General features: G+C 47.3%; 1 protein-coding gene across 1 annotated transcript; it reads left to right on the top strand.

The window, feature by feature from the left end:
- Nucleotides 1-251: 251 nt before the first annotated feature.
- kdm5a (lysine demethylase 5A) lies at nucleotides 252-13,111 on the top strand (the record flags this gene model as incomplete). The annotated part of the gene is made up of 29 exons (XM_079235871.1): nucleotides 252-398; nucleotides 1,091-1,168; nucleotides 1,672-1,794; nucleotides 1,986-2,156; nucleotides 2,398-2,577; nucleotides 2,843-2,921; nucleotides 3,024-3,115; nucleotides 3,216-3,374; nucleotides 3,643-3,762; nucleotides 3,922-4,080; nucleotides 4,452-4,633; nucleotides 4,823-4,985; nucleotides 5,097-5,216; nucleotides 5,312-5,506; nucleotides 5,719-5,900; nucleotides 6,027-6,151; nucleotides 6,251-6,405; nucleotides 6,597-6,698; nucleotides 6,900-7,076; nucleotides 7,175-7,353; nucleotides 7,452-7,590; nucleotides 7,720-7,899; nucleotides 8,138-8,698; nucleotides 8,804-8,962; nucleotides 9,324-9,452; nucleotides 9,546-9,693; nucleotides 9,841-10,061; nucleotides 10,196-10,672; nucleotides 12,129-13,111. 29 exons carry the CDS (start codon nucleotides 252-254, stop codon nucleotides 12,459-12,461), a joined length of 5,235 nt encoding a protein of 1,744 aa, XP_079091997.1. The 3' UTR covers nucleotides 12,462-13,111.
- Between the last annotated feature and the right edge of the window lie 312 nt (nucleotides 13,112-13,423).

Genomic DNA, 13,423 nt, shown 5'->3' with positions numbered 1-13,423 from the left:
ATTCATGCATCCAACCTTCAAACCAGATTTAAGATTCGCGACTGGGATGCCATGTCATTGGAGTGAATAGTTATTCGAGATATTTGAAGGATCATGACGGACGCGGAGGAAGTTCCCCAAGACGACAATTATTGGAAATAATCATGGACGGTTGAGCTCAACTCGGTGCATTTGTCATTTTTTTTAATCACAAACTATTTTTGTTTAGTTTTTTTAATAAAGTGTGTTTCACTTGCACCAACCACACCAACATGTCGACATTTGCTGAGTTCGTCCCCCCTCCTGAATGCCCGGTTTTTGAGCCGAGCTGGGAGGATTTCTCGGACCCTTTAGGGTACATCAACAAGATCCGACCCATCGCAGAGAAAACGGGTATCTGCAAGATCCGACCCCCCGAGGTAAACTCTCATCTTATCATCCAACATTGAAATAAAACGTAACGATTTGCCTGTTATGCTCCTGCGTAGACGGAGGCCCGTGTGGGTCCTGCGATCGGCAGCGACGTTAATAGTTCCCATTACTCCATTAGAGGTCAAATACGGGTTCTTTTCTTTGCACGCAAACGGTGCGCATTGTGTACTTCGGTGTACCTCTTTTTTTGGGATTCCCTTTTTTAAATATCCAGAAAAGTTTTGGACAGGCGAAATGTGTTCAACAGTTCCGGTCACAATTCCTTTGTTTTTGTTTGTCCTCGCACTGTGATTGTGACGTTAGCTGCGAAGATGCGACACTGCAGGCCTGTCAGATTATAAACCAATAATGATGTTGTTATAGAGACTCACAAGCAATCACTTATAGTATATTTACATTTGATATGCGTCTGTGTGGCCAGCAAAACATTAAAACTCTTCCAGGATAGACAACATTATATATACATAATTGCTTTAAATTGGCATTATTTATGCAGAGGTGATCCTGTAAAAATAGTCTACAAACTGCACTTTGTAGACTATGAGTATTACGTCATAAATAGTGTTGCTCTTCTTTAGAGAAACACTGATTTGTTCCATTTGTGTTTTTGTTGTTGTTGCTGCTGTCATTTCCTAATTGATTGGGCATGCGTTGATGATTTTAATTTCTCGTCTATCAGGACTGGCAGCCTCCCTTTGCCTGCGATGTGCGCAACTTCCACTTCACTCCTCGAGTACAAAGACTGAATGAACTTGAGGTGAGTTTTGTGAATAAGTTGCATCCAGCCAGGACAGCGATAATAACACTTGAGCGAGGGCACGTCACAGGTGCTGCTTTATGAATAGCAGCCAGAGGGTCAAGTGTTTGGACGTTATTTTAACTGCAACTGCAGAGCATTTTGATCGACACATTTGGGAGAAACCAGGAAACGCTGCTTCGAGATGTGCTGAACTCATTATGCAACAAACTCCCTGGATAGAACTATGCAGACTCCACCTACAATGTCTTCCGCCTTGCACCTGTTGAGCCGTGTGTTTTTTCAAGCCTTCTATTCTCCTTTTATGTTGTTTAACGTGTGCAGAGTGTAGAGCGAGAGCAGCGGGACGGCTCCTTTGTGGGGGTTTTACGGTTTTCACAGTATGGTGGTGTATCAGTGTGCAGCCATTCAAATGTAATTTTGCCTGAGGTGTCCAGTGTTCATACGAGCAGAACAGTGGGCTGCATTTAGAGTTCTCTCTCCTGTCTCTCCCGCATGCCCAGGCCCTCACTCGGGTGAAGCTCAACTTTCTTGATCAAATCGCAAAGTTCTGGGAGCTGCAGGGATCCAAGACCCGATTTCCTCATGTGGAGAGAAAAGTGCTGGACCTCTATCAGCTCAGCAAGGTACAATAAGATGCATTTCTTCTTCTTTTGACTGCACTGTTGGTTTCTGACTAATATATATACATATACATATACATAGTTTAAGCCAGTTTCCTATATCTTTAACTCTGGTTTTGCACGTGGCTGTTAAGTGGTGTTGTTGTCCTTAAAGCTATAAATAAATGCTCACATCGGACACCTGTGTGTTTCAGATCGTGTCCTCGGAGGGCGGTTTTGAGACTGCGTGTAAGGAGAAGAGATGGTCCAAGGTGGCCAGCAGGATGGGCTTCCCAGCTGGGAAAGGCACCGGCTCGCTGCTGCGCTCCCACTATGAGAGGATCCTTTATCCATATGAACTCTTCCAGTCTGGGGCCACGCTGACTGTGAGTGCTGCTCATTTAACAGAAGCTAACACAATCTGAGTGGGTGATTTTATTCTGCTATTTTATTTTTATTGAGTATTTTTGTTTCCCTCTGAATTTTCCGTCTAGAATTGTTTTACACTGCCATATTAACCAAACTTGTCGAACCGACTTGCACACATAATGTCAAAACCTTCAATGGACCGATTTCAAAAGGCTTGAAAGCCCAACTTGTTTTCAGTCCATTCTTTTCTCCAACCAGGGCATTCAGCGGCTATACGAGGAAGGAGACGACGAAGAAGAGGTGGATGAGGGAGTCGGCGACGAGGCAGAGGAGGAAGAGGAGCAAGATGAGGAGGAGGAAAAAGATGGAGAGGGTGATACAATGCAGACTAAAGAGCGGCTTCTGCCTGAGAGACGCTCCAGACGCCTTAAGTCTGAGGTAAATGGGGAAAAATACTTTTGTGGTATATATACTTGGGTAGGAGATCATTACGACCGCATGAACGTTTTGCGAAGCTGATCTCAAAAGTGTAATAAGCTGTTATTATATTTAACAAAATGTGTAGTTAAATATCATTTAAAGTAATTTACATAGTGTTATGCATTCCTTTTTTATTTGAGCATCCCTTTTTCAGCTGTGCAGGCTTGCTCCCCAGAGCAAGGGTTCCTTTGTTTCAGTGTCTGCTGTTGTTGTGTTTCTCTAGCGGGAAAACAAGGAGCCAAAGGGCCTCAAGATCTTTGGTACGAATCCCAAGATGGTTGGCTTGGAGATTGTATCAGCTGGTAAGTATAATTTTTTGGTTGACCTGTATTTTGAACACAAAGTCAGCAGTGTTACTGTGAGTATTTCTATTCTCACACAACTCCGCGTTCCCCACTTTTTAGATGACGGCTTCACCAAGAAGCAGCGTCACCTCAAAGCCCAGGCCTTCGCCATTAAAATGAGACCGCGCAAGGAGACCCTGGAGGTCAACTTTGTGAGTGCCAGTCCATTTCCTGGTGGTTGGTGTGTATTGTACCTGTGAGGAACTCTGGGTAGTGACCACCTCCGTGTGTTCTATGGCGATTTCCCCCTAGATCGACCTGTACCTTTGCCTGGTGTGTGGGCGGGGCGACGAGGAGGACCGGCTCCTGCTGTGCGACGGCTGTGACGACAGCTACCACACCTTCTGCCTCATCCCGCCTCTACAGGACGTCCCCAAGGGGGACTGGCGCTGCCCTAAGTGTGTTGCTGAGGTGAGGCGCAAATGCTGTCTGGCCAGTCGAACATTTTTAAAGAAAGATGAAATCAATGAATCGCTAAATTTTAGATTCTGGCATGTATAAATGCACAAAAAATCGTATTAACATTCAGTGTAAAACTGAATGTGTTTTCGAGCTATCGTTTTCATCCAACAAATTATAAGAGTTGTTATTAATGTCTTTCTCTTTCTATTACATATTCAACCCCGTATGCATAATACAGATGATGTAAATTTCTATTATCATGAATCTTCCTTCACAGGAGTGCAGTAAACCCAGGGAGGCGTTTGGCTTCGAGCAGGCAGTGAAGGGGTACAGTCTGCAGAGCTTTGGTGAAATGGCCGACCACTTCAAGTCTGACTACTTCAACATGCCTGTTCATGTATGTACAATCCACTCAGTGAGCTGGAGTACGTGTGCTGCTTCCATCATCTGGCTCTCACACGTTGTGCTCTAACAATTAGAGGTTAAACGCGTTGCAGGCTTTTTCCCCCGTCGAGAGAAGGCATGCGATTTCATTATTTCCGCCTTATGCCTCCAGATGGTCCCCACGGAGTTGGTGGAGAAAGAGTTCTGGCGCCTGGTCAGCAGCATCGAGGAGGATGTCATCGTGGAGTACGGAGCTGACATCAGCTCCAAGGAAGTGGGCAGCGGCTTTCCTGTCAGAGACGGCAAAAGAAGGCTACTGGGAGACGAGGAGGTGAGAAGATTGTTACTTGTTTCCTGTAAACTGTTCCAAGTGTTTGTTTGGGGTTTTTATTTTTTCATGTGTTGTCTGAGAATATGACTCGTTGTGTTATTCCAAACCTTTCGAGTTAATAGGCGCATATCCCGTTGAGCTTTAATAGAAGCCCAGCTTATTTCTATCAGAGATTTATAACCAGCAAAGTACTTTTTGATGGGGATGCCCCTGGGTCCTAAAGGCATTACCAGGGTAATTTATTCATCAGACTTCCATCTCACACATCGCCTTAAAGCCTTTTTTCTTTTCTACTTAATGGCGGTACATTAAGTAAAAACATGACATCTGCCCTGAAGTGAAAGAAAGCAATTTGTTTCTTCTCCTATTAGGAGTATGCCAACTCAGGCTGGAACCTGAATAACATGTCAGTGCTGGAGCAGTCGGTGCTCACCCACATCAATGTGGACATCTCTGGGATGAAGGTGCCCTGGCTCTATGTGGGCATGTGTTTCTCCTCGTTTTGCTGGCACATCGAGGACCACTGGAGCTACTCCATCAACTTCCTGCACTGGTGAGACAATCCTGACACATGTATGGTTGGTGAAAAGTGCAATATTAGCATCAAAACATCCTGCAGACAATTGTAAAAGTATTGAATTATTCATGCTCGTAAAAACTAGCCATATTCTGTTCCACTTGTGTGCCTCTTTGGAAAAGGGCATCAGCGGAATATCTTTAACGTGAATGCTTTGTTCTCCAGGGGTGAACCGAAGACGTGGTACGGAGTGCCAGCCTCTGCAGCAGAAAAGCTGGAGGCCGTAATGAAAAAGCTGGCTCCAGAGCTGTTTGACTCCCAGCCGGACCTCCTCCATCAACTGGTCACCATCATGAATCCCAACGTCCTGATGGAGCACGGTGTCCCCGTACGTAGTCTGAGCCGTGATGTTTTGTGTGGTGGGATCTGATTTAGATGGTCGTGTGATCCATTTTGGTTATTAGTGTGTTATTACATGTGTGCATATTTCCTCCCTCAGGTGTACAGGACCAATCAGTGTGCAGGCGAGTTTGTCGTGACCTTCCCCAGGGCCTATCACAGCGGCTTCAACCAGGGCTACAACTTTGCAGAGGCCGTTAACTTCTGCACCGCTGACTGGGTGAGGGAAACGCCAAATACTTATTCCATTTATAAAACGTTTTTTTAATAAAATGGATAAATTGAAAGGTTTTGTTCACACATGCCCTTCCTTAGTTACCGATGGGTCGTCAGTGTGTGGCCCATTACCGACGGCTCCACCGCTACTGCGTCTTCTCCCACGAGGAGCTGCTGTGCAAGATGGCTGCCGATCCAGAGAGTCTTGACGTGGAGCTGGCCGCTGCCGTCTGCAAGGAAATGGGGAAAATGATGGAGGAGGAGACAAAACTCAGACAGGCTGTCCAAGAAATAGTAAATGTCTTTGTCTTTTTTTTTTGCTTAGTTTATGCATGGAGAAGTTCTGGGTGATTGGCAGTTATCTGGCTTTGAACTTGTGCCATACCTGTAGTTTAATATAGCTGTTAATAGCCTCGACTAGTGCCTATTCTGTGCACCCTATCAAATGGCAAGTTTGATATTGTCGCAGTATGTTATGATCATAACGCTCCTCTCCTCATGTACAGGGGGTGCTGTCGTCAGAGCAGGAGGTTTTTGAGCTGTTACCCGACGATGAGCGCCAGTGTTACAAGTGCAAGACGACCTGTTTCCTGTCTGCGCTGACCTGTTCCTGCAGCCCCGACCGACTGGTCTGTCTCAACCACGCAGCAGATCTCTGTGACTGCCCACTCGGCAACAAGTGTCTTCGGTAAGCGATCCGATGTACAAACAATGTCTAACAGCATGTACATGAGCGGCACGCCTTCAATAAATCCAATTTGTTTTGGCCTCGGCATTCATACACAAGTATATATATCTGCGCGGTGTATTTCAGGTATCGCTATGATCTGGAGGAGTTTCCGTCCATGCTGTATGGGGTCAAGACACGGGCTCAGTCTTATGACACCTGGGCAAAGAGGGTCACAGAGGCCTTGGCTGCCGACCAGAAAAACAAGAAAGGTTACAAACTTTAATACTACTACAAGATATGTACATATTGCACATCTCTTTGTGCCATTGCATGATTTTTTTTCTCCTTCTTTTTCGTGTGTCCCATAGATCTTATTGAGCTCAAGGTTTTGCTGGAGGACGCAGAGGACAGAAAGTATCCTGAGAAAGCGTTGTTCCGACGCCTGAGAGAGATGGTCAAAGAGGCAGAGACATGCTCCTCTGTAGCTCAGCTGCTGCTCAGCCGCAAACAACGGCACAGGTCAGTGGACATGGATACACAAGGCCTTAATGTCATCCAACAGAAAAGCAATTTACTGATAACCCGGCATGAATGGACGTTTCTTTTTTTTCCGTTTGCAAATCAATACTCTCTCTATCTACTCCGGTTCAAAGGCGAACTAAACCGTCACTATTTTTTTCCATGTACGTCTGCAGCACCCGTCTGCGTTCCGAGAGCAGTCGTAACCGTACCAAGCTGACGGTGGATGAGCTCAAGGCCTTCGTGGATCAGCTCTACAGGCTGCCCTGCATCATCGGCCAGGCCAGACAAGTCAAGGTGAGTCCCCTCAATACCTATGTGCTGGCTCAGGCACTCTGTTATCAATGAAATACAGGTCACGCCTTGATTACTTTCCTTTTTATTCTCTTCCTTATTCCCTCTTTTCCCTCCTAACTCTTATATAAACGCCCTTATATCCATCAATACTATTGAATTTTCCTTTACTCACAATGTGTCTATCTCCTCTCATGTCCCCAGGAGTTACTGGAGAATGTGGAGGACTTCCACGAGCGATCCCAGGTGGCACTGTCAGACGAGATGCCCGATTCCTCCAAGCTGCAGGCGCTATTGGACCTGGGCAGTGGCCTGGATGTAGAGCTGCCAGAGCTGCCCCGACTGAAACAGGAGCTCCAGCAGGCCCGCTGGCTCGATGAGGTGGGCTACTACAACACCCACAGACACTTGTGTGGTTTGGCCTAGTTGTTGTAATTGCGGCCTTAATGTAACACGTTGCCGTCCTCATCATATCCCAGGTGCGCGTCACCCTGGCCGAGCCTCACCGCGTCACCCTGGAGCTGATGAAGAGGTTGATAGACTCCGGGGTGGGCCTTGCCCCCCACCACGCGGTGGAGAAGGCCATGGCCGAGCTGCAGGAGATCCTCACCGTCTCCGAGAGATGGGAGGATAAGGCCCGCGCCTGCCTGCAGGCCAGGTAAGGTTTCACACAGACACATCTGCAAAGACTCCACGAGGATGTTTGCACCTTCCTAATTGATCGCCCCATGCCTGTCTGTCCTGCAATAACCCCAGGCCTCGACACAGCATGGTGACCTTGGAGAGCATTGTGCTGGAAGCTAGGAACATTCCAGCATACCTACCTAATATCTTAGCCCTCAGAGAGGCCCTACTGAAGGCTAAGGACTGGACATCTAAGGTGGAAGCCATTCAGGTACTTTCTGCTCCATATCTAAAGCCATGTCTCCCATTTTTGGGTCTTTGATTCAGACTTAACCTATGTCTGAATAGTGAGCATCAGCTGAATCGTTTCTAACTTCTCTTCTGTTTCCACCTCACACAGAGTGGCAGCAGCTATGCTTACCTGGAGCAGCTGGAGAGCCTGCTGGCCAGGGGTCGCTCCATTCCGGTCCGGCTGGATCCACTGGTCCAGGTGGAGTCTCAGGTGGCCGCAGCTCGATCATGGAGGGAGAGGACCGGTCGCACCTTCCTCAAGAAGAACTCCACGTACACACTGCTCCAGGTGGGCCACTAGGAGAAATAAAGTTGATTTGATGCTTGCCCCTCAGATGTATACATCTTAAAATTGAAGTTGAGAGTATTTGGGAACTTAAAGGCAAATAAATGCACTGTAAGGGCTGTGGAGTCTCCAGATCACATATTTCTCTGTACCATTAAGGTTTGTTGACTGTGCCTTTTTATATACTGTCAGCTGAAAAAAAACATTATTTTGTTTCTATCCTGTGCGCCTCATCTTTTAGGTCCTCAGCCCTCGTGTGGACATCGGCATCTACGGCAACAGCAAGAGCAAGAGGAAACGCGTCAAGGAGCTCATGGAGAAGGAGAGGGGAGGCTTTGACCCCGACGCCCTCAGCGACCTGGAGGAGAGCCTGGAAGAGGTGCGAGACCCTTCCACCGTTGTCGCCGCCTTCAAATCCAAAGAGCATAAAGAAGTGGATGCCATCCACTCTCTCCGCGCCGCCAATCTAGCCAAGATGGCCATGGCCGACCGCATCGAGGAGGTCAAGTTCTGCCTGTGTCGAAAGACGGCCAGCGGCTTCATGTTGCAGTGCGAGCTTTGTAAGGACTGGTTCCACGGAGCCTGCGTGCCGCTGCCTAAGACGGGAACTCAGAAGAAGGCGGGTGTGAGCTGGCAGAGCAATAGCAAAGACTCCAAATTCCTGTGTCCGCTGTGTCAGCGGTCTAGGAGGCCGAGACTAGAGACCATCCTGTCGCTGTTGGTTTCGCTGCAGAAGCTGCCGTTGCGTCTTCCAGAAGGAGAAGCCCTCCAGTGTTTGACAGAGAGGGCGATGAGCTGGCAGGTATGGGATTGCGGATCAGTACTACGTTGATCTCTTCATTTCCGGGGTTTTCTTTTGATTTCTACTAAAATGGCCTTCCTCACACTGGTCTTGCTGTCCCACCAGGACCGAGCGCGTCAATCTCTGGCCACGGAGGAGCTGTCCTCCGCCCTGGCGAAGCTGTCGGTGCTGAGCCAGCGCATGGTGGAGCAGGCGGCGAGGGAGAAAACTGAGAAGATCATCAATGCAGAGCTGCAGAAGGCTGCTGCCAACCCAGACTTGCAGGTACTTTTTTTTTTTTTCCATCTTAAATCATTTTACATTGTTCTAATTTCTGTTGCAGGACGTCAGTGAGACTCTAGGAATGCTGTTTTGAGGTGTGGACTGTAATTCTTGCGGTTTCCACTGGAGCCTTGTATGTAAAAATAGAATGCACCAGAAGAGGGCAGTAATGTGTGAAGTAAACAACCAGACTGGTTCTCTAATGTGAATAAATGCAGGGTTTTGCAGACGACAGGTGGTCTGACTTTAAACCATTGAATCAGGCAAATCTTAAAAAGGACTATAAACACAGACCATAAACCTAAGTGACAGAAGTATCTCATCAAATACTAGAAACATAAGAGACATTTCTGTTCTTCCTCAGGGCCACATCCAGACCTTCCAGCAGTCCGGTTTCAGCAGAGCCGCATCACCGCGCCAATCCGTGGACTATGATGACGAGGAGACCGACTCGGACGAGGACATAAGGGAGACTTACGGTTATGACATGAAGGTATGTGAGGCGAGAGGCTGTTCTTCAAGCCGCCTGTCAGCGGGCAGGATTTCTTTAAATAATTCCTCGCTGTTGCTGTCTATTTTGTTGCAGGACCCGGGCGAGGTGAAGCCCTACCTGTTCTGCGATGAGGAGATTCCTGTTAAGTCCGAGGAGGTGGTCAGTCACATGTGGCCGGTGGCCACGCCCTCCTTCTGCGCCGAACACGCCTACTCCTCAGCCTCCAAGTCCTGTGTGCAAAGTGAGGCCACGTTCACTGACTAGGATTCCTTGTATTACTTTAAGTCCGTCACATACACATTGAGAGATGCCAGTTTTGTTTGCATCTCTGGTTTAGTAACAAATGCCGGGCCTTCATCGCGTCACACTCACATTATTTACTTTTTAGACATGAGCACGCCCAGAAAGCAGCCCCGGAAGACCCCTCTGGTACCTCGCAGCCTGGAGCCGCCAGTGCTCGAGCTGTCCCCGCAGGCTAAGGCCCAGCTGGAGGAGCTGATGATGCTGGGAGATCTGCTGGAGGTGTCCCTGGATGAGACCCAGCACATCTGGAGGATCCTGCAGGCCACGCATCCCCCCTCTGAGGAGAGATTCCTGCAAGTCATGGAGGTAGGGAGGTCATCCATTATGCAACCTGGTGGCGCACCTGGGCTCCATGGCAAATGCTGTGTAGACGAGTTTTGAGATCATGTATAGGAATTATGAATAACAATCTCATTTTGTCTGCCTTTCCTTTTCCACAGCCTGACGACTCTCTGATGGATAAGCCTCTGAAGCTCAAGCTTAAAGATTCAGAGAAGAAGAGGAAACGGAAGCTGGAAAGAGCCGAGCACCACCACATGCTGATGGCCGCAGCGGCCGCCGCCGGTGGAGCCTCAGCAATGGGCGAAATAAGACCAGCCAAGTCCAAGGAGCTGAAGAGGGTCGGTCTGGAACTGGGCCTCGGGGGCAAACCCAAGAAGAAGAAACTGAAGCTCAACCTCGACAAGAACCGGGAGATGAAGCAGCTGGCCAAACGGTTAGTCAAGGAGGAGAAGGAGAGGAAGAGAAAGGAGAAGGCGGCGGCCAAGGCAGAGTCTGTCAGGGAAGGGGTGGAGAAGAGGAAGGAGAAGAAGATTCTCGACATTCCCTCCAAGTATGACTGGTCCGGGGCCGAGGACTCCAACGACGAGAACGCCGTGTGCGCATCCAAGAGCTGCCAGAGACCCTGTAAAGATAAGGTGAGCATTTTTCACCGCTTTTGGGAAAATATGCTTTCTGAACGTTGCGATTAGATAATGAAATGCGTCTTTTCCCACAAATATAGAATGAGTTTCAGTACTTTGAGATTGTGTTGTCAAGAAGTTTCAGTAAAAGAGGCACAAGGATGAGTAGATGAGTGATAGCTCCAGTTTAGCAATTAACAGAGGTCAAAGGGGACATGTTACTGCACACGGTTTTAAAACTCAAAGTTCTGTTTTGAATATTCATCTAAATCTGTGTATTTAGGAGGAATATGGAATAAATTTGTGTGATAATTGTCACAATGTAAAATAGTATACTCAATAAGGTCCCATTGAGTCCAAAGCGGCTGCGTAATCCTCCAATTAGTTTCTTGTAAAAAAAAAAAAAAAAAAAAAAAAAACACGTCAGAAAGGAGTGAAAAATGCCTATCACAGTTTTCCAGAGCCCAAGGTGATGTCTCCACATGTCCCTTTCTGTCCGACCAATTGTCCAAAACTCAAAGACGTTGCCGTTTACAGAGAAAACAGATTATCAGTATAAGTTATGTTAGAATTTACAATTACATGAGGCTGGACGTTTCACACAGTTGGGCATGAAAACAGCTGCAGTGGGTTGAGATGTCTCGCATCTGGGAGACCGAAATGCAACAGTTAGATGTGTTTCCACACAAGTTCACTCTATTTTCGCCGGTCCAAATAGGTTTTTGGGGTTCCCTTCTTTTTCTTTTTATATATTTTTTCTTTTTATGCTTTCGCAATGTTATGTTTTTCGGGTCAAATTTAGTACAAACTTCCGTCGATGACTGACTGAAATGGGACTCGATGCCGTGTTAAAATGTAGCTGGGCTTGTAACTATACAACGCTTTTGGAGCACAGTGGCCCTGAAGCAGTAAAATCCGGTTTAAACTTTCATCACAGGATCTTGGCGAGCCCTCAAAAGTCTAAAACCGCCCAGGTGTCTCCCAGTGAATGTCGCACATGTTTTTTTGTTTGTTAACACCTCATGGAACTTTATTGAATATCAACAGCTGATAGCACTGGTACACCTTAAGGAGAGTTACACATAACGTATTAACAGGACATCACGGATGTGGTGCTTTTTCGGAGAGACTGCCCACCGAGTTAACCAGTGGCCAGTCGCCTGCCCCTGTGTGTCCAACTGCAGCTAATCAGAGCGGAGGAACTGGGGGGCTCGCAGCTCAGGGGGAGGAGTAGACATGATGACGTCATGATGTGTAAATCACATGACTCATCAGTGTTTCAGCTCTGTTCTCTTGTACATTAGATCAATAAAAACAATGACTGACCAGTAGCTTCAACAGCTGCTGTTAAACATTTATCAAGCAGGCTCTTGTTTCCAAATGATGTGTTTTGCTTGACAAACCACAGCCACGTGTTTTCCTTGTCGTCCGTCTGGATCTTTCCTCACATGTCTGCGTCGTGCGTTCGCAGGTGGACTGGGTGCAGTGCGACGGCGGCTGCGACGAGTGGTTCCACCAGGTGTGCGTGGGCGTGTCGTGCGAAATGGCCGAGAACGAGGACTACATCTGCGTGGACTGCTCCTCCGGGAAGGCCGTGGATGGAGGGTTAGGGATGACCGTGGAGGAGGAGGAGGAGGTGGCGGAGGAGAGCGTCGTGGTGCTGTCCACGTCCATGTGCAGCGTGCAGAGTCTGCCACCGCCGTCCGTCGTGGCCTCGTGGTCTCACGTCGCCACCGCCTCGCTTCTAAACCCAGCAGCTTCACATCAGCAGCAGCAGCAGCAAGAGCCTCAGCAGGGCAGTTAGCGCTAAAAACAACAACAAAAACATACCCAGGACTGAGTTTGAATACTGTACCTCACACAACGAGCATAACACAAAACCTAGTGTTTCAGCCTCTCAACCTGTAAAACAAAAGCCCTTTATGAATGAGTCTGAAGGAGGAGGGACACACCAGATGTGTTTCTGTGACCGCCTTGAATATAGAGCACAAGAAGGAAGATACCTTGCATCTGGAACTCAGAGGAGAGTCCTGCTGTCACCCCGTGGCTTCAGCAACGTTCTCGCTCCAAGCACTGAGATCTGCTGAAACAGGTTGTTAGTACACACTCAAGACTTAATCCTCCCACGACGGTTTTAAGTCAAGAAGCATCCACCAGCTACTTCCTGGTCCTCCCCGGAACAATAACACGTCATTGGTACACTTACTTCCAGTCAAACACCCACATTCTCCAGCTGTTGTATTCAGTGCAAACGGGCGAATAAACAAATGTGTCCCCAGTCGTGTTTTACTGGAAGCCCTGAACCCTCTGTGTGGCCCTTCAGTCAGTAACATCTCAATATGTAGGACTCCAGACTAGGAAAAACACAAATGTTTGTAATGTAGTGGAATTATTTATAATGTACATACTTTTAAGCAATTAAAACAAATGGATTGTGGCTTTTTTGTTTTGTTTTCTCACCTTTAATAAACTATTCCTAGTCAAATGATTGATAATTGTGATGTTTTTTTAATTCATGGTCTATGATCAGTGAGGTTTTTTTTTTCCTGAACATTTTGTTGAATGTATAGGAATTAAAACAATTTATTCTTATGGTTGTCTTGGAGAGAAACTGGAGGGAGGACAGGACAACAACTCATCTAGCAAACAAATCAAAGCAGAAGTACAATTTAAAAGAGCAATGTTGTGGACGAGTCGCACACAATTTAAGACAAGCGGGTAGTAAATCGGAAGAAACCGAGCTCTTGTGTCCTTGGGGGAAATGTC

This window comes from Taurulus bubalis (assembly GCF_910589615.1).
Source record: "Taurulus bubalis genome assembly, chromosome: 20".
Taxonomy (NCBI): domain Eukaryota; kingdom Metazoa; phylum Chordata; class Actinopteri; order Perciformes; family Cottidae; genus Taurulus; species Taurulus bubalis.
Note: the sequence above shows the minus strand (reverse complement) of the source record. Positions and strands in the feature narration are given on the sequence as shown.